Here is a 25,398-nt window from a genome sequence, read left to right on the forward strand (position 1 = left end):
AGTGAGGAAGAGTCTTTTTTTTTCCCCTAAGATTTTATTTAGTTATTTGACACAGAGAGAGAGCACAAGCAAGGCGAGTGGGAGAGGGAGAAGCAGGCTCTCCACTGAGCAGGGAGTCTGATTCCAGGCTTGATCCCAGGACTCTGGGATCATGACCTGGGCCAAAGGTAGGCACTTAACCGACTAAGTGACTAAGTGACCTAGACGCCATGGGAGGGAGGGTTTTAAGCAGACTATGCTGAGTTCAAAGCCTGAAGTGAGGCAGGGCTTGATCTCCAGACCCTGAGGCCACGACCTGAACCAAAACCAAGAGTCCAAACCTGCTTAACTGACTGTGCTACCCAGGTGCCCTGAGGGTAGTGCTTGCATTGATCTTTTCAAAGAACCAGGTTTTGGTTTCATTGATTGTTTTTTCCTATTGGTTTCCTATTTTCAATTGCTCTAATTTTTATTTATTTTCTTCTCCTTACTTTGGATTTAATTTGCTCTTCTTTTTCCAATTTCCTAAAGTGGAAACTTAGACTACTGATTTTGGATCTTTCTTCTTTTCTAATATACACATTCAAAACTATAGATTTCCCTCCAAACACTGCTTTTGCCGCATCCCACAGGTTTTGGTAGGTTGTATTTCATTTTCATTTTGCTCAAAATATTTTTTATTTTTCTTGAGATTTTTTCTTTGATCCATGTTATTTAAAGTTGTTTAATCTCTACGTATTTGGGGATTTTCCAGTTATCTTTCTGATACTGGTTTCTAGTTTAATTCTATTGTAGTCTGCGAGCAGACATTATATAATTTTTGTTCTTCTAAATTTGTTAAGTTGTAAAACAACTGTAAGAGGTCAACCAGTTAACTGGCCAGGTGTGTTTTATTGCCCAGAATGTGGTCTATCTTGGTGAGTGTTCCATATTGGATGAAGCAGTCTATATAGGTTAATTATAGCCAGTTAATTGACAGTGTTGTTGAGTTCAACTATGTACTTACTGATTTTTATGCCTGCTAGATCTTTCCATCTCCGAGAGAGAGGTGTTGAAGTTTCCAACTATGATAGTGGATTCATCTATTTCTCCTTGCAGTTCTATTAGTTTTTCCTTTGTACAGTTTGACACTCTGTTGTTAGGTGCTCACACATTAAGAACCGTCATGTCTTCTTGGAGAATTGGCTCCTATATCATTATGTAATGGCTTTTTAAAATCCCATATTCTGTTGATAAGCAAGTCACGGGTCCCACCAACACTCAAGGGGAGGATATTATATTTGTCGGGGGTGGGGGATCACCCCAGGGTATATCCACCACAGGTACATGCTGGCAGTGATCTTGGGTCAGTCACTTCACCTATGTGCCTCAGTTTCTACTCTTGTAAAATGGGTGCAATAATATTAACCATCTTATTGATTCACTATGAGGATTCATTATTACCTAAAAAGCATTTAGAACAGTGCCACATAGCAAGTGTTCAATGACTTTTAGCCATTTGTCTTCAAAATAGGGACAATTGCTGCCAATTTTGGTACTTCTGACCACCTGACTAGGGTTGTTTCAAAACTCAGGGGGATGAGACTTGTTAACTGAAAGACATCACACAGATGAGATGAGTTCTTATTCTAGGGCTTGTCTTCCTCATTCTTTAACGAATAGAGCTTTTCATTTCTTTCCTCTGATTGTGGAATGACACATAATTGTCTCTTTATATTTGTGGACAGAGGGAAGGAGAGGTTCTGTATTGATTTATCTTGTTGGTGTTTTACATCTGCCTGCCCTGAGATATTTTCTGTCTTGTTTTAGAGGCTGCTCATGTGTCAAAAAGGTCATGGGGCAGCGAGGAATGAGATATGAGTTCACTGAATCTGCTGTGTGATCATATGCAAGTCACTAACCCTCTCTGGGGCTGAGAAGGTAAAATAAGACGTTGGACAACACTATATAATTGCCCGATAACCCCTTCAGTGCTTACCTTCCCTGATCTGGGCCTCATTTGTCCATTCTACCTAACTCCACCTGGAATCTCTTGACTCAGGCCCATGAGCCTTCTTCATTTACAGGCTGTTTGTGGTTTTGTAATACTTTGTACCCTTTCATTCCACTTCAGATTACTCAGTTTTCTATGGAACCAAGAAAGCCCCTTCGGAGACAGCAGAATTCATTCTCAGGAATGTGATTCTAGGAACCAGAAGCAAAGTAATGCTAACAACATCAAAATCCAGGCAAAATTAACAGATGCTCCAAGTAATGAACAAGGTGCAGAAAGGTTTTTCATAATGATTGCCTCCGTAGAGTATAAATAGGAATGCATCCCTTCCCTCCCCGTCTCCCCTCACACCATCTGTTATTTGTGTCAGGCAGTCAGTAATTGCTATATGTGACCCTTGTTGTTGGTAACGGGGACAACACTGTGCATTGCAGTTTGCTTTGCTTTCACCCATCTCCTGGCAGCTGTGGCTATAAGGTTTGTGTCTATCCGAAGATGGTGGATCAGGATTTCCTTGGCCCTTGTAACTAAATATAAACAAATCACTCACCCTCCCTATTGGGAAATAAGTTATAAATAACAAGTCAGAGCAATCTTTCATCAGAGAGGCTGTGGTTACTAGGAGACGGCCCTGCAGTCAGGCTTTCTGTTGTCATTACGTATCCATATGGCATTGAATATAAACTCAGGCTCTCTGTCTTTGGCCTTTTCCAATGGTTCTTAAGTAGACTGTTCTTGCAAATTATTCAACTCTTTTGGGTATTTTGAGAGATGAAGGCTTGGGTTCTAATCTGGCCTCTGTCATCAGCATGCTGTGTGACTTTGGACGAATTAATTCATTTCTTTGGTCTTAAGTTTAATTCTCAGTAAAAGACATGAGAAAGTTGGCTGGATCTGGGGTTGGCGGATTATGGCCCATAGGCCAACGAATCTGGTCTGCTGTCTGTTTCGGTATGGCTTGTAAGCTGAGAATGGTTTCACATTTTTAAATGGTTGAAAACAAATGAAAAGAATAATATTTCATGACACAAAATATCATACTACATCATAGTATACTATAAACAATGTATAGTTATAAGATGTAACATGCAATAATATATAATAATATGTCATGAAAATTATGATTTTCAAATTTATATCCACAAATAAAGTTTTATCACAACACAGCCGCACTCTTTGGTTTACTTGTCCCCTGTGATTGCTTTCACACTCTAGCAGAGTTGAATTGTTGCAACAGAGGCTGTTAAGGCCTGCAAAGCCTAAAAGAATTACTATCTGGCTCTTTACAGAAAAAGTTTGCTGATCCCTGAGCTAGATTGTCTCTTATGTCCCTGTAACTCCTTTTACAAATTGATTCTTTGCACAGCTCCCTCTCACCCGGAAAGAAATTCCAGGCTTCAGGTGAACCACGCCTGGGCTGTTCTTACAGGAAATCTGGTACTTTCCATGAGTCCTACTTGCTACCCTGAGGTGGCCTGAAAAAACCAGACATGTCTGGGCCCAAGATGAGATGGGGTGCTAGACTCTGGTCCTGTCCCCATGCTGGTTCAGCCCAGGCATGGGGACCAGGGTCATGAGCCACAGGTTTGCCCTCAGATTGGGGACAGGTAGTGAGTGGCTCTAGATGGAGGATCCTGCAGACCTAGTAAAGAGATGGGGTGTTAGGATGTCCCTGCTGTGACAGAGAATCCGAATAGTAGCGGCTTCAACAAACTAGAAGGTCACTGGGCTTTTCCATCAAAGTCCTGGTAACCAATACATTAAAGACATCGACTGATTCCAATCCATAGAATTTATTTGGATCCTGCCAAAAAAAAGTATGAGATAATTAGGGAAATTTAAGCGCTGTATGTTTGATAATCATTAAGAATTACTGATCATTTTTAAGGTGTCATAATGGTACAGTGATCATGTTTTTTGTTTTTTTTTTAAAAGTCCTTATTTTGATGTCCATACTAAAATGTTAATGCATGAAGTGATATGATGTCTGAAATTTGCCTCAAAATAAACAAGTTGGGGAAGGTTGAAAGTGGGTGATGTATAGATGAAAAAAAAAATTAGTCAGGAGTCGGTAGCTGAAAATGTGTAATAGGTTCAGAAGGGTATCTTATATTTCTTTCTCTAATCATAGATATATTTGAAGCTTTCCATAATAAAAGTTGAAAATACTTCATGTTCATAACCAGTGATTAACAATTTGTACTTAAAAGGAATTTGGTCCATGAAAAATTTCACACAACTGCCAAAAGTGTATAATTACAGCCATTGTAGATGTGTTTATAATAGAAATACTTAGAAACAAGTTTTCCTATGAGAAAAAAAAAATTCCTTGGGGAAAAATGGTTGTGTTAAAAGTTCCTAGCATTTAAAAATTTCAATTGATGGAATACATTTTATTAATAAAATTTTTATTGATTAAACATCATTTGAAAGTTTAAAGTAGATAAATAAAGAAGACATAGAAATTATCCCTAATTCTCTAGTCAAGTCAACTTTTTTTTTTTAGTTTTTAGCATATGCATCAATCATGGAAACATTTACCATTTGTTGGGTGCCTACTATGATACTGTGCATGATACATGGAAATTTATTATTTCTTCACTATAACTGTCATAAAACTATTTCTTGGACTTGAAAATAAATCTGGGTTCCCAGTGATTAGTATCGTGGCTTCTTAATCATCTGGCATCAAGGCTTCAGGACACAGACATCTCAATTTTGTGGCCCAGCCATCCTCATGCTTGGCTTTCATCTCATAGTCCAACATGGCTGCCTCACTTCCTGCCATTAACTCTGCATTCCAGAGTGCAGGAGAGGGAAAAAAAGCTAAAGGACATGTTTAAGGGCATGGCACAGAATTTGCACATGTCACTTCTGCTTCTCTTCCACAGTCCAGAATTGTGTGGCTACTAACTGGAAGAGAGGTTAGAAGTGTAGTCCTTAGCTGGGCAACCATTCATTGTCTTGGGAATATTTTAAGTACACAGTAAGGAGAGAGTAGCTGTTGGGGCACATGGATGTATATATTTATGTTTACATTATGTTTGTACACAAACTCTAGGAGTCTCCCTCTTTATCTGAGTTTATTTTTTTGCTTTCCCTCTCCTCCATCAGTATTCTGACCCCTCCTCCCCTTTTCCTTACCTTCTTGTAAACAGCTTGGTGTGGGAACCCATGTGACCACATTCCTTCAGGTCTGGTGGTTCTGATCCAGACACCTACTCACCTATTGTGCCTGCATTCCTGTCCATGCAGTCACCCGGCCCCTCCTACACCCACACCCGCCATCACATATTTGGTTTTGTAGTTCAGGATGCATGGGTTTGCAGTCCTTCTGCCTTCATTTAGCCCTTATGTAACCTGGGGCAGGTCAGCTAAGCTTTATAAGCCTCATCTTCACATGGAAGAAAGCATCACTGCCTCACAGGAAAGAGCCCTTGCTTAGCCTACCTTATGTGATAAGTGAGGATGTGAAGAGTCAGAAGGAAGTGACTGGGTTTTTGAAAGAAAAAGCCACATTACTGTTAAGTAATATGTGGAGGGAACCCTGGCGCTCTGTACTGTTCCTGAATGTGATCATGCTAACCTCGCAGAGGGAGCCCCTAGGAGCCGGCTCTCTGCACGGGACCACATCCCAGTCATAACTGGATGATTCCAACATAGAATCTTGTCCCAAATTGGCTTGTTTGTTTGTTTCGGAAACATGACTTTGGCCTCAAGGGTCAGCTGATCATGACGGAGTCCTCTTAGTGGCCAAGGTCTGCAGGTACTTTTCAAATCTGTGGGGTCCTAGAGTCTTCTCTGAGTCCTGGAAGTCATCAAGTCTTTGTATTCTGTGATATACCTTATTTCTTCAATACATTTCACTTCTTGGCTGGTATTTATTAGAGGAGTTTCTCTTACAAGAACCTTGAGCTAAGCAATTCAATTATAGGGAAATTTGGCAAAATTTAACACTTCGTGCCCTTATCTTAAAAATCTGTGCCCTTTTGAAAGGTACATTACGGTTTCTTCCTGCTGCCATGCTCTTTCCCAGTCAAAATTAGCCATTAGAAAAGACTCCAACGGCCATCATCGACACTGTGAAAACATGTGAGTTTTTGGATATCTACCCCCCCTCCAGTGATTACGTTATCCTTAATTGTAATTACATTAAAAAACATATATTTCTCCAGTAAAGGGATTTGATGTATCAGGAGAGAGATGAGGTGGACGTCCTGGAGAAAGGGCAGATCTTTCCTCTACTTGAGATCGGACTGCACAGGTGGCTGCTGGGATTGCTTGTGTGCTCAAGCACATATGTGCGTCCCCACATGGGCACACTTTCACACCGCACTGCATGATCACCACAGGCAGGTTTAGCTAGCTGGCTTTGGAAGACCTGCCCCCTCATGTGTTTCCTGGGAGATTTCTGCTTCCCTCTGAGGCCCCTCTCAAGCATCTAGACCTCCTGTGTGGCTACTCCCAGGGGGCCTCTCTGACTTGTGGGCCCTGCCTCTGAGGCTCCAGTCCTGCATTCTGTCCTTTCGCTCCTCACCCACCTCCTGACATTTGGGGGGGCTCACCGGTGGTACAGTAGGACACCCTTTCACCAGACACTTGTTAAAAATGACAGGAGAGGGGCGCCTGGGTGGCTCAGTGGGTTAAAAACTCTGCCTTCGGCTCAGGTCGTGATCCCAGGGTCCTGGGATCGAGCCCCGCATTGTGCTCTCTGCTCAGCGGGGAGCCTGCTTCTTCCTCTCTCTCTGCCTGCCTCTCTGCCTACTTGTGATCTCTGTCTGTCAAATAAATAAATAAATAAATAAAATCTTTAAAAAAAAAATGACAGGAGAGATTTTATTCAATCTATTGCAGTAAGGGAAACAGCCTGAGATCAACTCTTGAGTACGGCAAAGACAACCCGTTCCTCACTCCTCACATTTGGCCAATCACTGAGCCCCAATTTACTTTGCCTCATAAACATTTCTGCATCCCTCCACTGCCTGAGGCAGCCTCTCTTCTCCTGGGTGAGTTTCTGTAAATGTTCTTGGTTGAGCGGTCTCTGTTTCAATCCCTCCTCCACAGGCCTTAGTAGGTACTTACACTACCCTTTGGTAGTGTAAGTCCAACTATGCCATTTCTCGTTAGAAATGGTGGGACTGCCAGCCCACACGGCCCTTTCTTGGAGTCTGTGCTTGCTTCCTCCATGCCGCCTCTAGGCAGCTGGCCTCCCATGGACTCCAGCACTCTCCACACTGCCGCCACCAGATAGATCTAATCAGCACTGTACATGCCTTCTCGGGCTATTACCTCAGCTTGTTAAACCAGCGCAATCCTCCCTCCCTTCAGCGGCTGGAAGAAACCTCAGCTAAAGGCAGTGATTAATTTGACTTGGACTCTGGAACAGTTATAGTTCACAAGGTGCTAAAGACACAGCTTTAAACTTTCTGAGCAAGGGGTAGATTTGGAGGTGCCCTCCCCAGAAACTTCCAATTTCCCTAGGGAGCCCTTTTAAGAAAAATGGAAAGTAGTACTAATATGAAGGAGAAGAAAAACAAGGGAAGAAGAAACCTCAAAGATCAGATGAGCAAGGGATACCAATGGCCTTAAATACTGACTGTCAGCCTTCTTGTCTTTCTGGTCTGCATGGAGGAACCCCACAGAGAACAGACTCCCAAATGCCCATGATGTGGGACCACTGGGTTACGGCTGGCCCTAGGATGCTCTGTCACCCTCATGCCACTGAAGTCTATGCTTGCAAGGAGGTGTCGCCCGGCCTGGCAGTTCTGTGCCCTCAAAAAGAGCTAGATTCCTTCGAGTTGTTGGCTGTTGTAGCTGTGAGGGATGCTAGAGATCCTCATTCATGTCATGAGTAATCCAGCTGTGGACTGAATTCTGACTCTATAGAATGTGAGTTAGGGATCCTTCTGGATGCATTGATATGACATTGACAAGAGCTGATACACCATGAGGCTTCTCCTTTTGGGTTGGAGAAGATAATTTTGTAGCTGGGTGTCTGGAGAGGAGAGAATAGGGTCTTGTGACAGCAGAGAAAGCAAACACTTGTGTCATGCTCAGCCTGTGGGTCTGGGTTTGAGATTTCTTGGAAGATATGTGACATCCCAGACACAAACAAGGCTGGTTGGGAAAGCAGATGACAACGTGTGCAACAGAGTGGAGGAGGGGCTCTTCTTCATCCCCACCCCGACTCCGTCACAGACCTCAGTGCATTCTGGATCCTTAGGGTTGCTGGGTAGCCTTCATGGAAAAACCCTTTTGCTTTGGGAAAATAATCTCCTCACAGAGGCCTGGGAGGTGGGTAGGCTGTGAGCTGCCTTGGTGTGGACAGACTTGTTCCTGAGGAAACAGAACTTAGACACTCCCAGAAAGAAATGGGAGGACTGTGGGAGAGAGGGCAGAAATCAATGCCTTGATTCTTTATTTGGCAGGGGGCTATGAAGAGCCATCAAAATTTGGAAATGAAATCCAGTGTGATTATATTTATGTTCATCTACCGGGGAAGTCTGCAGACCCTTAAATTAGTTTCAGATAAGCACACAACGGTCCGGAAAAGTTAGGTGGGCTCCAGTCTCATGGAACTGGTGAGAGCAGGAGTTTGGGCTTGAACCAAGTTTCTCCCCACCTTCAACAAGCTGGCTCAACTTGAATTCACTTCTAGAGAAAATGATCTGTATCTAAGCAGCACCATTGTATCTGTGATTTTTGAAAACTGATTTAAGTTCTAAGAACAGGGACCACGTCCTGTGCTTCTCTTTCCAATAGGGTCCATGGCTAAAGTTTAATCATTATCTCATAAATCATCTGACTCACTCCTTAGAACGGACAACATCTTCTCTCGTGTGTTGTGGGCAGTTGCTGGCAAAGGATTGGGAAGACGTGGCAGTCTAATAGACCTCATGTCTCAAAAACATCACTCCCTTCAAAATGAAGGTGTGTGGGTTCTGGTAGATTTATGGTTAGATGGAAACCCAGAAGGGGTACATGCAAGACAGTAGGGAGAGGACTCAATTTAGGGACTCCAACAAAGATTAGAAGCTTCAAACTCTTGGTTTCCACTCAGGTCATGATCTCAGGGTCATGAGACAGAGCCCTGTATCCGGCTCAGTGCTGAGTGTGGAATCTGCTTGAGACTCTCTCTCTCTCTCCCTCTTCCTCTGCCCCTCCCTGGCTCTCTCTCTCCCTCAAATAAATAAATAAATCTTAAAAAAAAAAAAAAAAGGAAGAAGAAGAGGCAGTCAGCTTTTTCTGGAACAGAAAGAAGGGTTGAATATTGGCCATAGTTGTTCAACAAATATTTATCAAGTGTTTAATGCATGTCAGGGGTTGTTGTTCTAAGGGCCAGGGATTCAGCAGGGGACAACACAGAACTGATTTAAAGTGAAAGCATGTTGAAGATGGAGTTTTATGTACATATATTTTTTTTTATTTTGGAGAGAGAGAGAGGAGAGGGTGCATGCACATAAATGTGTGCCCGTGGGTGGGGGGAAAGGCAGAGGGAAAAGGAGAGAGAGAATCCCAAGCATGCTCCTCTCCAGGGCAGAGCCTGACCAGAGGCTTGATCTCATGACCTTCAGATCATGACCTGAGCCATGACCAGAGTTGGACACTCAACCAACTGAGCCACTAGGTTCCCCTGGGATGAGGTTATATTTTATTTACGTCTCTCCTTAATGGCCTTATAGTCCTAGGATGATGGGTAGTCTTGGATTTGTAAAATTTGTGTGATACCTTGTTCTAAAAAACTTAAAGCAACTTCTAAAGTAGTATACAATTCACCAAGCTTGAAATGGAAGTTGAAGAGATAAATAAATAACTTTAGAAAATTTAAAAATCATTGAAACCCAAAACCCAACAGTACTAAGGCTAGTTACAAGGCTAGAACGTCCACGCTTGAAATGCTAGACACAGCAACAAGTGAGCCACAGATGTGGCTTCTGGCTTTCCAGTGACAAACCTATGGTGGCTGATGGTACCACTGAAACAAATAAACAGCCACTGCTCATTGGCAGAGGCACAATGAATCCTAATACTCAGACCTGAAGGACATTTCTCTAAGATAATCTTCCAAAAAACAGGCTACTCTGTGGCTGAGCTACGGAACTACTTTAACAAGTGAAACGCCACATGGATGAGACCCGCAGAGCTGTCACCTTGAATTGGGTGGCTGTCTTTGTGAGTTAGTACTGCATCTCCAGGCCAGAGCTAGGGACCAGGATGCCCATGGTAAGTCAGTCCCTGCAGCTTTGTTCAGTAGATATTAAACACACGGGAAAGGTGTGGCCATCGATCTTGCATGTGTTTCATGAGATAAAGAACTTTAATGTGATTCACAGAATAGCTGGAAGCAAGGCAGGAGGGAGATAAGAAGGCTTGACGTTAGCTTCTTGCAGAGAAATGTGTGCTGGTAAACATAATCAGAACAATCTCGGCGCAGGCTGCTTTGCACCCCCAGCTCCTTCTGCACGTGGAGGCTTGGCCATAGGCGTCTGTGAAGTGAGGGGAGACCAGAGGAAGGAGGCAAACAGTTGGTCATGTTGGAGTAGCATGAATAAATCTAGGAATGAAACTGCTTTGCCTAGTCAGTAAAAATCATCAAGTGCTTTGTTTTTCTTTTTCTTTTTCTTCTTCTTTTTCTTTTTCTTTAAGGAGCTGCTGTTCAGTCGACTGGGATGTCTGTGAATGAGATACAGAAAAAAGTTAAACTGCGTCTCCGTGCCTTTCTCTCAGGGTCCTCTCTCTGATTTTGGAACACGGTAAAATGGGTTAGGATTGATGGTCAGGCATAAAGCAAGAAACGAGATGAAAAGATTCCAAGGAGTAAAGATTACTATGGAGGATGCAAAATCACATAACCAACCATGGTAGGCAGTTTTGGGGTACCTGCCAAAATCACTTACTCTCCGGCTAGAACCCCCACCCTCGACAGGCACACGCACGCGCACGTGTACACGCGCACGCTCCCGGCAGCTGTGACCCCTCCCTCTCGCACTTCCCCTGTGGGGAGCGCAGGTGGACATTTGCTCGAGGGAGTGGGTCCTGAGGGGCTGACTGCACTGTTCTCTCATTCTCCCTCTCCCCACACCCTCTCCACCCCATGCCCTCTTGCTCTCACTCTCTTGCCTAAGGTGCTTTAAGTGGGTTTTTGTTTTTCATATTAAATGCTCCCTGATTAAGATACTAAGGAAAATAGGAAGGTTTTCTCTCCTTTGATGTAAAGAAGAGAGGATTCGTTGGTATGGCATAAATATATTTTATATTTATGTATTTGAGAAAGGAAATAGCAAGTATATGGGGTGGGGGGGGGGAGTCAGCTATGAAGTGTGCTAATAAAAAAAAAATATATCCAGAGCAAAGAGCTTCCAGTTTAATGCTGATGTGTGTGGGGGGATAGTTCACTGTTTCTCTCCGCTGTGTTTTTCTGCTCCCCTGTGCTCACTTCATTTCTTCACCTGTGCTCCAGAGACCTCTGCCCAGTCCAACGCATAAGCTTTGGGAAAAGGAGATGACCATGGTGAACTTTAAAATTGATGTTTGATTCCATAGTCACTAGTGTAGGTGTGAAACGGAGTCTGAGACATTCCTGTGGAATATGTTTGCTTTTGCCTACAGACTAGCTAGAAAATTCCTAGGGTTGGGGATGGGTGGGAGGGGCAGAGGAGGTACTGCTGGGTTAAACCCAGAATGTGTGCTGGAGCAAATACCATCTTCTTCCAGCACCAGAGAACATCAGGGAAACTGAGTTTGTGTGCAGTTGTCATCCTTATTGCCGTCCAGGTGAAGCCCAAGATGACAACGGGAAGCAGGTCCCCCACCAGCAGACCTTAGGAGGGACACTCTTCTGGGCCCCAAGACTTCACTAAGGCTTTGTCTGAGTCAGACTGTAGAAAAATATCCCTCTTCCAAGTACCCTGACCCCTCAGGAAGAAGAGAATGAGGGGAAGTGGTGGTGTGGAGGGGGAAATGGCTGCCTGACTAACCTTCATGGAGGTGGAACTGCCTTCCCCACTCTTTCAGGCACATTGAAGAACTTTATTTAGCATTCTTTAATTAGATAGACAGTTCTTTACCATTTTGTGAAAATTGAAACTCTAGGATAATTGTTGTTATTTTTGGTGATTAATGTAGTCAAGGAATGTCCCTGGGTTAGCTTGAGTTTTTTACTGGCACACTTAAAAACTCTGTCTTTAATAATAAATTAAAGCCTTAAAAAGAAAATAAGGGTGGAGAGTCTTGAAGGATATTCTTCTCTGCTCTCAACAAAATATCTTTTCACATGTTTTTTTCTCATTCTTTTTACATTTCCTCCCCACAATCCCCAGTGCCTTATAGACGGCTAGATCCATTGTAGATGCAAGATAAATGGTTTTGACTGGATGAAAAAGGGTTTATTAATTGTCATTAGGAAAGAATCCTATATCAGGATATCAGCATAAGCAAAGTATTCATTTCCTCTTTAGAGATTTAGGCTGAGGGTTCACTCTCTGGTCTTCATTTCAGTGGATGGTGTTAATGTGGCCACCAGCCACAGCTTCCTGGAGGACAGGGACACACAGAGGAGTGGGGTGAAGAGAGCCGTTCTAGGGCAGGAAACAAGTGCACGCACCAGCTTCTCTTGGTGTTTCTGGCCTGGGATGTGCAACACACACCATCCTTCATTATATTTGGCTAAATGCAAGGATAATAATGTAAGTGCAAATCGGCGAGCTGTGGCATCCTAGAATCCATACCTGAGTATTAGATACCATAAGCTTTTTTGCTGAGGTACAGCCCCTGGCAAATGGGAACCCAGGGAGAAGCAGGTGCAGAGGGAGCGGTGGTGAGCACCCCAACTGCGTGTTTCTGTAGGGCGTGCGCTCAAACTACTTGAGGGCCCCAGGCCAGCACTTCGAGCACCTGCTGACCAAGCCAAATGGAGGACAGAGGGGGCGGAAGCTAGTGGGAGCCCCCAGGTCTTCCTCTCCTCTAGGATTAGATTCATGGCCCTCAGGGGAGGACACATCTACCATTCTGTTTACTCTGAGAGCAGATCGAAACCCCTCACATCAAGATTCCAACAAAGAAACATAATCCTTTAAGACACTTGCCTTTTAATTGTTGGCTGGTTTTCACAACAACACAGTTATTCCCACAGTGTCTCTACAACCATTGTCTGATGCTGTCCTTTAGGCCCTGCAGGAAACACGCTGGAGATTTCTGACTTGGGTCATCCCCCACACAGCCTCAGACTCATTCAGACTTTCTTAATAGGGCCAGCAGCTCTGGGTGAGTCACTGGAGGTGTATCTGCTTCTCTCAGGAGAAGTGGCAGGTTGGGGGAGGGAAGGGTCATCATGTCTATAAATCAGAGTACAAATTTATTAAATTTACAGCAGCATTTTTATGAGCATTTTATCTCAAGGTGTTTCCTGGGGGGGAATTTCATCCCAAAAGCCAGGGCGCCATGCCTGCCCAGGCTTTCTCTCTCTAGTTTTAAGGAGCAAGGTGCCTGTTTCTCTAAACTGACCTACATGGCTTTGTCCCTTGTCCCTTAGAGGAGGGGGCTTATCTGCTGAACCACCCAACAGCCCTGAGCCAGGAATGACTGTCACATTGAAAAGGGTTCAGAAATGGAGTGCCCCCAGATCAAACACCAAGCGCCCGGACAGTGCAGGCGCTATTCCTCTAAAGAAAAGGGATCAGGGACAGCAATCACTTAGAAAAACTGGGCAGATGGCTTGGGGCTGGTCTTGAAGAAACACTTCTAGAACAACCATGCTTTTACCTGTACTGGATTTAACTGGAAGGAAGAGGTTGAGAACAACTGAGTGAGAGGTTAAAGCTCCCTGTTCCCCATACCCCTCAGAGTCTCTCCCTTTCCTCTTGTTCAGGTTTCCGTCAGTAAATGGTCTCGACCAATGTCCACCTTAATGGTGAGTCATGCTTGCCTTGAAGCTGGTACACCCCATGGCTACCAGGGCAAACCCAGCCTCCATCTACCAGGGTTGGGAGAGGGAAGTTCCTCATCCCACCCAGCCTGTCCCAAAAAATGGGCAGAGAGAGAGGAGAGCAGGTGCCCTAAGATTGTATAACGGACTGATCAGCCTTGAATGCTTGCAAAGTGACTTGAGAGCTGCTGCCCTGAAAGACGTCTGGTGGACTGCAAAGTTCACAGAGGTGAGGGTCCCTCCTCCTCCTTGCAGCCCGACCTGTCTGCACATAGTCTGGAAGCTTCCCCCCACGGCAATGCACATGTCTTGCATGTTCAGTGCAGGGTGTACTCTGAAGGACTTGGGATGGCTTTCCTAGCCCCTTACCATCCTTTCCCCCAGTGTGATAAGCATTGATACTCTCTGAGTGGGGGTGTCTGTGCACACGTGGAAAGGAGCCCCGACTGGCCTGGCCGTGGAGCTGTGTTTGCAGCCCCGAAGCCAGCAGGGGGCCCCGTGTCCCCGAGAGAATGTGAGCCTGCTGGCTGCCACCTGGGGAAGGAGGTTGGACACCGCATAATGAGCGTCATTCCCTGGCGCCTTTGATCCTCACAGAACCACAAAAGAAGTCCTGTCCAGCTCGCTCTTCTAAAGGTTACACAGGCCACTGTGACCACACATTTCATCTGAGACAAGAGAGGGAGACAACATGAGTGCACTCTTCTGAGGACCCAGATTGTATCCTGTTTTATTTTTGTGTGTGGCACAATTTCAGGGATCGGCAGCCCTGCCTCTACTTCCCGCCCAGGGACTATTGTTAGTTTGCCTATTAGGTTCTCATTAGATTTTCAGCCGCTGCTCCGAGTTTTCTCTTTGTGCAGAACAGAGAACAACCAGGGACTTGTTTCCTAAAGAAGAGAGCTTGGTGTTAGAAGTTTTTCAAACCTTTGAGAAGAGAGGGAGGTCAAATGAGAATGCGGGGACCTGGCCTTCCGGGATCTCAGGCCAATTACCCACTTCGGGGAAGGTCCTTGTGCCTTCCTGCCCGTTCCCAACCACCAATGCTTCTGTGTTTAACTGTTGCATGAAGGCTTCCAGCACCGGCTCCACTGGCCTGTGCTAAAATAATCATCCCCTTCATCGCTAGACTGACCTGTGGGTTTTCTAGAAACTCTCCAGGTATGGGGCGCCTGCATAGCTCAGTCGGTTATGCGTCTAACTCCTGGTTTCAGCTCAGGTCAAGATCTCAGGGTCTTGAGGGGCGCCTGGGTGGCTCAGTGGTTTAAAGCCTCTGCCTTCGGCTCAGGTCATGATCCCAGGGTCCTGGGATTGAGCCCCACATCGGGCTCTCTGCTCAGCAGGGAGCCTGCTTCCCTCTCTCTCTCTGCCTGCCTCTCTGCCTACTTGTGATCTCTGTCAAATAAATAAATAAAATCTAAAAAAAAAAAAAAAAAAAAAATCTCAGCGTCTTGAGATCGAGCCCTGCATCGGGCTCTGCACTGAGTACAGAGTCTGCTTGAGATTCTGTCTGGCCCCTCCCCCACTAAAAATAAATAAATAAATAAATAAATAAATAAATATTTTTAAAAACTTCTCCAGGTATATTTCCTGAATGAAGGCATAGGGACAGGCATCTGGAAACTAACTGTGTTCTGATGTCAGCCTGTGGGCACAGATCACTATCAGAGCAATTTACTCACTACGGATACAAATAGTTGTTTGTTTCTTATAAATTGTTCCAAAAGGGGAAAAGTTTTTTTGATTTTTTTGTTTTGTTTTGTTTTTTAATGAGCTCTTTCAGGACCTCTCGTATTGGGCCTAAGTACACAGCGGCTGTGGTGAGGGGACTGGTGGTGTCTTCTGTCACTCTCTGGGGGATAGAAGGAGAATCTGCTTCAGGCTTAGTTGTGGTCTTTGGTCAGCTGCAGACGAATTTCATGGATAATTCAGCAAAATGAAAATGGACTTGGGTCATGCTTTGTGACAGACCAAAAACTAAGATGCAATGTTACCAATGATACCATCATGATCCCAGAATGTAATGCAATTTTCGTAATTGGGAATTAGTGCTTAAAGACACTAAAGTTAGAAACAACAGCCCCAATGAGTCATTTTGTATTGTTTACTAGGAAGAATCATTTTTCATGGTTCCTTTGTGGTCCCAGGAATTATGTCTGTTGAAAGTACTGTGTTTCCTTTTTTTTTTTTTTTTCCCCTTTAGAGGTTTGCCAATTTTGACCAAGAGGAATGGATAATAAGATTGTGCTTTAAACAAACTTTTAAAAAGTATGTTGGTACTTTTTATCAATACTCGTTTAATGCACTGTCATTTTAGGAAAGTGATTCCAGCTCTGTTTCCTCATATCTCTGGCAACAAATGTGTGGATATATCAGAAATAGTATTTGTTTGTATAAAAATATATTCCTCATGCCTTTTGATTCCTCCCTGATAGAGCAGGCATTTTGCACTTGATATGCAGAGGGTAACAATTGGTCCATTTTAGTCAACTGCTTAAAGAACCCAGTTCACCTAGGTGGCTCAGTCGGTTGAGCACCGGCTCAGGTCCTGATCTCAGAGTCCTCAGATTCAGTCCCGTGTAGGGCTCCTCGCTCAGCGGGGAATCTGTTTGGGATTCTTTCTCCCATTGTCCCTCCCCCTTCCCTGCACTTACAAGCAGCCGCTCATGCTTTCTCTTTCTCTCTCCCAAATAAATAAATAAATACAATCTTAAAAAAAAAAAAAAGAACCCAGTTCCCACCAGGTAAAACAACCTTTCAAAATCTTCCTTTTTCTCCCCTTCCTTTCCAACCTGTACCCTTCGTATATCACTTGTAAACACTGTCGTGGAGGGTTTGGGTGCTTTAATAGGTGCATCTAAAAGGATGGACAAAATTAACAATTTCCAAGTGACCAAAGCCAGTCTGCTCCCTTACTTGGAAGATTACAGAAGTATTTGCCTTTCAGTACATTAGATCTGCAGCTACATTAGTTGTCTCTGTGCCTTTGGATTTTGCAAAAGGAAACTGAAATCCAGCAAGTCGTATTAGGAGCCCATTCAAAAAGTGAACAAAAAAGCAAATGAAAACAACCCAGAACGAAGTGGTGTATTTTTCACTTTGCGTTTTGTAGGCATAAGTCCCTTCTTTATAATTTGCTATTTTTTCTGAGAGGTGGTGGATTTTCACTTCAGAGGCAAACAGTATCATGACAAGACAGCCACAGGATCCTGCAACAGAAGGAACAAACAACATGTTGGCACAAATATTTCCTGATTGTAAGGGACAGGGAAGGGGGTCAGTGTGCAAACTAAAGAAAGCCTTTACCATCATCCTCATTTGCATTCTTCTGCAAAAAATGCATCATTTCAAATTGGTAATCATGAGCCTGATTCTCCAACTGGTGGGTGGTAGGGCCTGAGTTATGTCTCTGCATGAAGACTTGGTGGGAGGGGGAAGGGGAGAGCCTAGCTGATCTCACCAAGGCTGGGAGATGTTCTTTTCTGGTGATGAGAAGACTGCATTGCTGGGGACCTTAAGAGCACAGTGGTGGAATGAGGCTACAAAGCAGCCACTGCTGTGATGTGGCTTCAAGAGAACAAATTTATCTATACTTCACAGGCCACATAGGACAAATGTCAGTCATACAGCCCTGTTGTGAAAGAGTCTAGGGCTTCCTTCAGAAGGGCTGCTTGCCTTCCTCTCTCTACCAGCTCCCACCTGGCCATAACTGCACACAGGAGTCCCTAGGCAAAAGGAGCCATAGATAAGGTATTGAGGCAAACCGTATTTGTTCTCCATGCTCCTAACAGAACTCAGGATTTTTACCTGGGCATGTGGCTGCCTTGAATAAAGGCTACATTTTTGGTTGAGGAGGGGTGGGATGTAGGAGCAAGAACATTTCCTTGAAGTCTGCATGTATCAGCCCTTTCTTTTCCCCCTCCTCCTTCTGGTAGCTGAAATATGGATGCAATGGCTGGAGCTCCAGCAGGTGTTTTGGAGCGGGTGGCCTCAGAAATGCAAGCCATATGCTATAGAAAAACAAGAAAGGCAGAATCTGGATCCCAGACACCTGGAGCTACCAGACCAACCGTGGACTTCAAATTCTAGGTTTTTATGTGAAAGAAAAATAAATCCCTATTTTGTTTAGTCCACTGTTATTTCCGCCTCATTTACCACTCATCGGTAGCCTAATCTAATCTTAACTGGTGCAGCTGAAGTCTGGGGTGAGCTCTCTTTAGGGAGGGGCTCTTCATACTGGGTGCTGCCTGGAAATTCTGATAGGTCCTCTCCCACTGAGGATGCAGAATGGGAGACCCCCAGATGGGCAGACGGCACAGGGGGCAGAAGCAGGCAACCAGATCAGGAGCACAGTGGGTAGCCCAGGATGCCAGGGACTTCCATGGCTAGTGCTGCTGCTTTCCAAGCCACCACCTTGGGGTTTCACTTAATATGAGACTTGCTGAGATGCCCTTCTGACTTAAGTCAAACCAGTTTGGATTCAGACCCTGATTCTTCCTCTTATTCTGTGAAATTAGACAATTTGAATTTCCAGCTCTCCATTTTCTCATGTATAAAATGTGGATAATAAATGTGATGCCCAATTAGCATTTGTCACTAAAATTGACACATATAAACGTTTACTAATCAGTAGCTCTTCCTATGAATTTTAGGTTTTCCTCTCATCTTGCAAGTCCTTACCATAATCCCTTACCTTGCCCCACCGCACAGCAAAGAAACCTGACTATACCAGATAGGCCACCCAAAAGAATGCATCACAGTGCCGTGTTCCTCCAAACACTCTCCCATTAGGTTTATGACTCCTTTAGGAGGGGTAAGTGCTCCTCGATCTTCAATTACAGTTAATTCAAACACCCTGGGAGCAGCAACATAGTGGCTTAAGTTCCCATTCATTAATTCACTCATTCATTTATTCTATTTGACTTGTTATGTGCCAAGCACCGGGACAGTGGTGGAGATTTCAACATTAAAGAAAACGCATATGATTTCTCCTCTAACAGAGAGTATAGTCGGACAGGGTAAGACAATTATAAACCCGTTGCACTGAGTGTAAGAGCTGGGGAAGGACAGATGGCTGTTACTGAGAGGGTGGGCAGCATCATGGAAGGTTCTTTGGAAGCAGCTACAGGAAAAGTCAGCTGAGTGAAGGGAGGCTGGACTATGTGGGGAGAGTGGTCCGGACATGAGGAGCTATAATGCAAATGATGTCCTCCATTCTTTTCCCAAAGGCCAGGTTTGGGGTGAGGTCGAGGAAGAGAATGGATCGTGTAAGGGTAAGGGGCGAGGGGTGGGATGAGCAGAGAAAGAGAAATCACATTTTTTTCTATTTTAGAATTTCACAGACGACTGGCCCATCAGCTTGATCACCATATATACCCCCTGAATAATCAAATGATCTCGTTTTCTTTCGCCAGCCTTAGAGCAGCAGTCGAGAATATTCCTTTGTAAAATTGGTCAGCCTATTTTTGTATTCTGAACTTAAAACCAGAGCTCTCCCCTGGCAAAACCGTATTATTCCTTTCTTGTTAGATCCAACAAAAAGGCTGCAATGCTGTTTTCTCTTTATCTTTTATTTGAAAATTGTGGAGAAAATGCCATTGCTTTTACCAGAGAGCCTTCTTTGTCTGAGGAGATGGTGAATTTCAGACGGAAGCGAAACACTGTATTTCCTTAGTGCTTGAAAGGAAAATTCAAGCTCAGTTTCCTTTTCAAGTTGTTAAATATTTTAAAGGCACTACTTTGTTAAGGAGACAGCATCATAGTGAGACTGTATGTCAAATTCCTAAAGTAAAGGTTGCGTGGGGTATCTTCAGACTCACAGCCTTTCTCCACGGCAAATCGTCCAAGCGTGCGAGCTCCCAGAACAGAGAGCATGGTCCAGTAGTTGAGAGGATGGTCTGGGATTCTGCACTGGATTCTGGAGTAGACCATGAGGTCACCCTTGTCATTTCAAAGGTGGAGCATAGCTACCTAGTTTGAGTTTCTGCCCCCCCCTCGTGACTATGAAGAGAAGTAAAGGGAAACGACTCACCGTGACATCAGGGTATTTTTGCTTCCCTCTGTCCGTGGCTCTAAAAGACATATGGGACCAAGGATAACTACGATTTATGGACCAAAAGATACTCATGAAGTGTATCTTCTCTTTGTGGCCTGGCTACTAGGCACATGGAGAGAAGTGTGTAAGGGATGGGAGTGATGCTGGAAATAGGGCTTGGCACTTGTCTAATATGCCCTTCAGTTCCCAGCCAGGGGGCTCCTGACATGGCTCCCACATTTGGAGGGTACTGCTCGCTCTCTCTCTTCTAGAAAGACCCCTTCCCACAAGGAGAGGAATCCTTGAAGTCAATGGGATGAGCCCATCTTCTGTCTCTGACCCATGTTCTAGCCCATACCCTCGGGACCTGGGAATTCCCTCCCCAAACAGCTTTGAGCACATTCCCAGGACTGCATGAGCATCTAATCTTCCTTGGACAGATTTTGTGGCTGATGTGCAGAGCCCCGAGGCCTGAGGATGGCCAAGGAACAGCTACTCCGAGGGCACTGTTTGGATACTCAGGGTATCCTGAGGCCCATTACAGGGCAGTGCAGTGGAACCAAGCAAGGGGAGGGAGGTGGACAGACAGCGGCCCGTTGTCCTCCATCACTACATTCAGGTCCAAAATTCTAAATGTGAATCTGGCCTTCCAGGCCTTTATGGAGAGATGTTTGTCAAAGCAGGAGGATAAAACATGTCTCATTGAATAGTTTATTTGCTTATAACTTTAAAATGTTTGGACATGGGGTAGGTGGGCTGTCATTAACACTTTTGCTCAAGGCCTCTCAAACGTTCGGATAAAGTCTGCATGCTTCCTGCTTCCTTCTCCCGGTTATCCAGGCATCTGAGGCGTCCAAACTCAGCGGGGGTCACTGGGACAGATGCCTCACTTGTTCATCTGACCAACATCACTCCTGCTTATCAGAAAGGTTAGAGCACACGAGATGTAGGAAAGCCTGCCAAAACTTGCTCCAGCTAGAATTTGGAACATAACCAGGCACAGGACCCAGGTTTTGCTGCCTTGCCTCTCACTGAAAGACCAGCCATTTTCCTTTATGTGTTTGATTGCCCTGCCGTCTGGCTGGAACTGTAATATTTTTCCCCCTTTAATGACTGATGACTGAGTTAATCCCTGACTGAAAAGGATAGCTGAGGTATACGGCTGTCACACAATGAATTACCAGTCAATTAACAAACATTTGTAATGTGCTAGACACTGCACACTCATGACCGTCCTCTGGCAGCTGTCGGGGACTGCAGAATTGGATGCCTCTCTCCTCCAGCCCTTGTGATGTACAGAGCAAAGGGCATAGCCAACGGGAAAGCTGCCTCTTCATCTATGGCTGACCCTGAAGGTGACTATGCCTTTAGGGGTGGGGACGTCCTGCCAGGATCCGTGGGGACCAGGAGACCTGGGGTTTCAGTGAAAATATGTCCTCAGGGTGAAAAAAAGAAAAAAAGAGCTTTCATACATTCTCCTATTATCACCAAGATTGTATTTTGGGAAATAATAAATTAGAATTTCAGTTCCATTTAAAGTAATGGCCAACCTTTCCAGAAAGCTAGCACGTCATCTTTAAACTCTCTTATAGATGACAAATATTAGAGGCATTCCATTTCCTCCACAGAATGATAAATTGATAATTTCCTTCTTTAAGGAGTCTTGAAAGATGATAAATGGGGGCGGGAAAGCCACAGCTTTGCAGGTGTAGGTGCTAATTTTCTGTGAAATCATGCAATCTCGGTGGAGAGCCAGCCAGCAAAGGTGAGGTCTCCAGCAATAATTTCTTCCACAAATAAAAGGAGTTCTGGCTGCCATCTAGAAGAGGGGCAGAGGGACAAGGAAAGCAAGCAAATACCTAAGAGTAGATTTTGAGGTCATGATGGGGAGCAATCTGGTCACACATTTCCGAAGAGTCGGGTCCTCTCTTCGTCTTCTGGACTGGAGAGTGGAAGAGCCCACCTCCGACTCACGTTTTACAAATGTCACAATGGTGAGAGTGGGATTGGTGCGGAGAAGAAATGACCAAAAAACAGCAGTCTTTCTCGAACCTGAATTGCCTTTCAGAAAAGACTACCCTTTGTTGCCAGGAAAGACACAGAGCCAATTCTGCTTTAGTCGTTTATCCAACAAATACTTATCGCGTGCCTAGTGCATCGCTGCGGGCACTGGGATAGAGCCCCCGATGCCCCCACAGAAATCCCTATCCTCGGGGCACTGCCAGTGGTGAGGACCGTGGAAAAGTGGCAACAAACAACAAGCCCAGCAAGGGCACTCTAGTGCTTATCAGAGCGCTATGTGCTCGAAGGAGAATAAGGGGTTGGGCGGGGGAGGCCTCAGGGACAGGGTGATATTTTAGGCCTCTCAAACAAAGTCAGGGATTGAGAAAGTAGCTAACTGAGGGGAATAGCATTTCGGGGTGAGGGAACAGCCTTTGCGGAGGCCCCAGGGGGTCTGGGCCGAGAGAGAGGCAGGGAGCCTGGCAGAGAGGAGTAAGAGGTGAGTCGTGTGTGGGGCCGTGGTGGGTGGAGGGGGGTGGGAGGAGCAACAGGTGGAGTTTGAAGGTCCTAGCAAGGACTTGGCTTTGGTTCTAGATCAAACAGAAAGGAAGACACGTGTGCATGTTCTGAATAGGATAGGAGTCTGTTTGCCATTGTGATGGAACAAGATTGAGCATCTCCCCTCCCCAGGTCATGGCCCGGTACGGGGCACATGTTGGATGAGGAGTTGGATGGCTCTTTTCTGGCTCCCTCAACATGAGTAACCTGGAGCACCGTCCTCTTGCTATCCTGCTGCCCCCTGCACCTCCGAACAGGATCCCTGGTCCTTTGCTATCACAGGCTGGCTAGTATTACCTCTCTCCTTCTGTGGCCGCCTTTCTAAAGTCTATGCTGAGAAACTAGCAGAATGTTTTTGTTGCTGACTTCTCCTATCACCAATCCTGTCCTTCCTCAGGTCCAGTGGCTCCGATGCCTGGACATCCCTGTATCTGCTTCTTGGACTTCGGGTAGGTGCTCCTTGGTAAGGATGGAAGTCAAGACCCAGGTAGCCAGTGACCACCGGTTGCAGAATAATATGCCCTAGACATAGTACAAGGGCTGGGATACTAGGAGTACTAAAGCTGATATATAATGCAAGCCTTCTTCTATTTCTGTCCTGCTCTTTATTTTCTCATGTGTTTCATGTGTGACTGTGTTTATTTATGGTCTATGCCACAGCTAGAATAATAAGAATTAGGCCCGTATTAGGAACATTCCCCTTTTATTTATTTATTTTTTAAAGATTTATTTATTTATTGGAGAGAGAGAAAAAGAGCAGGGGGAAGAGCAGAGGGAGATGGAGAGAGAGAATCTTAGGCAGACTTCGCGCTGAGCGTGGAGCCTAACAGATGGCTCGATCTCATGACCCTGAGATCATGACCTGAACCGAAATCAAGAGCGGATGCTTAACTGACTGCACCACCCAGGTGCCCCAGAAACGTCCCCCTTTTAAAGGAAGGCAGTCGTTGTATTTGTTCACCTTGCTTGGTATAACTCATAACATGATGCTCTATTTAAGAGAAGACACAGTAAATACAATTTGCATTAAGTCAGCACTTGGGAGGTTTTTATCACCTCTAAAAGGCCCGAGTCAATACCTTTCATGTCATTTTCAGGGAGTATTTACTGAACTATCTAGGATGTTCTGTGATTGATCCATGGCACGTCTTCTACCTAGCCTGCTCCCTTTTCCTGGCAGATCTGGGACCTCGCCATCAATTGGGAAACTTCTGAATGGAATATAGAAATCATGGAATAGAATGGAATATAGAAAGGCAGATATTCATATGTCAGTGCTCTGATGTGAAACGATGGATCTTCTGTACTCAGCTGCTTCTTCTCTGGGGCCCTCTCTTTCTCTACCTTCTTAATTTGTGTACATCTCTCTCTCTCTCCTGTTGTATTATAAACCTTGGGGGGAAGTGTTTTCCCCGTTTGACCCATTTTGCTTTCCCTTCCCATTACCTCTCCCTTTTATGCTTTCAAAAAGCTCACCATTCAGCCATTCTCTTGAAATATCCCAGTCTTATAGCCTCAGGAACAACATGGCCTCTTGGTTTTCCTTCCTCCTTTCTGGACACACCTAGTCAGTGCCTTTGCTGACCCCTCTTCCTTCCTCCTCATCGGTGTTCTTTAGGGATTGGTCTCACGCCAGTTTTTCTCTATCTACATTCTCTCTCATGTAGATGATCTCATCCATTTCCATTGCTTTAAATAATATCTATATCCTGACAACTCCTAAATTTATGTCTTTTGTCTAGACCTCTTCTCTGAGCTCCAGACTCATATATCCCACTGGCTACTCGCCATCTCTACTCGGATACCTCCTAGGATCTTAAACTTGACATACCACAAATAGAACATTGATTTCTAGTGCCAAGCTCCTCCTCCCAGCTCTTTCTTGCCCGAAAACTCCAAGACTGTTCCTCCCCTTGTCTTATTCATCTTGGTTAATGCCACCACTGTCTACTTGCTTAAGCCACCTGCAAAAGGTTTTGGATTTACTCTCAAAATGTTTTTAGAATCCATTCATCTCTCTCCATGTCCAAGGCAATAGCCTAGTCTTTCGCCAGACCTTTCTTAAAAGGTAAATCAGCTCTCCGACATCTTCTTAAAATCTTTCACAAGCTTCTCAGTGCAATTAGAATCAATTCTAAAAGATTTGCCATGGCTTTTGAGGTCTGAGTCTGACATTAAGTGGGATCAACAGGTCTTGCAAATGATTTTTTTTTTCTTGGCCATTTCTCCCTCATTACCTACTCCAGGCACATGGGCCTTCTTTCAGTTCCTATGGCAAGCTGACCTCTTTCCCTAGACTGTTCACTTGTGCTTTCTCTTCTCCTTGGGTAAGTCTCTGGAGGTCCTCAGCTCCTTTGTATCCTTGGAACTACTTGCTGACCACTGCATCAAAGCCCCCACCTCCCCTTTCCCTTCATTCTCTATTCTAATGTTTATCACCCTTATTGGAATGATTGTCTTCGTTAATTACTTAGGTATGCTTTTGTTTGCCTCTCCCACAAGACTGATTCCATGAAGGCAGGACTGTGTGCCTGATGGGTTATGGCATTTAGCACTGGTGCCTATGATAATGGCAGGCACATAGCGGGCTGTCAGTCAGGGTTTGTTGAATAAGGGAAATGTATGTATCTCAATCAGTGGTTCTCAACACTGGTCACACATTAGAATTACCAAGAGAGCTTACAAAAACACCTGTAGGTTCACCTGGGTGGCTCAGATGGTTAAGCATCTGCCTTCCACTCAGGTCATGATCCCAGGGTCCTGGGATTTAGTCCTACACTCAGCTCCCTGCTCAGTGGGAAGCCTGCTTTCCCTCTCCCACTCCTCCTGCTTGTGTTCCTGCTCTCTCCCTCCTCCAGTCAAATAAGTAAATAAATAAGTAATATCTTAAAAAAAAAAAACAAAACACAA

General features: G+C 44.7%; 2 protein-coding genes across 2 annotated transcripts in view; both read right to left on the reverse strand.

Annotated features, from left to right (window-relative positions):
- Positions 1-14,963, reverse strand: part of MINDY4B (MINDY family member 4B) — a 55,172-nt gene extending 40,209 nt beyond the window's left edge. The window contains exons 1-3 of the mRNA XM_032852639.1: positions 14,891-14,963; positions 14,265-14,429; positions 10,870-10,966 (exon numbers count right to left, since the gene is read on the reverse strand). Of these exons, the coding sequence (XP_032708530.1) occupies positions 10,870-10,966; positions 14,265-14,429; positions 14,891-14,963 (335 nt within the window). The remainder of the gene's footprint in view (positions 1-10,869; positions 10,967-14,264; positions 14,430-14,890) is intronic.
- A 1,875-nt stretch (positions 14,964-16,838) lies between these two features.
- CLRN1 (clarin 1) overlaps positions 16,839-25,398 on the reverse strand; it is a 36,278-nt gene continuing 27,718 nt past the window's right edge. Inside the window, exon 3 of the mRNA XM_032852662.1 lies at positions 16,839-17,104. Within this exon, the coding sequence (XP_032708553.1) occupies positions 16,839-17,104 (266 nt within the window). The remainder of the gene's footprint in view (positions 17,105-25,398) is intronic.

This window comes from Lontra canadensis, unplaced genomic scaffold, assembly GCF_010015895.1.
Source record: "Lontra canadensis isolate GAN:19392208 unplaced genomic scaffold, GSC_riverotter_1.0 scaffold6, whole genome shotgun sequence".
Lineage (NCBI taxonomy): Eukaryota > Metazoa > Chordata > Mammalia > Carnivora > Mustelidae > Lontra > Lontra canadensis.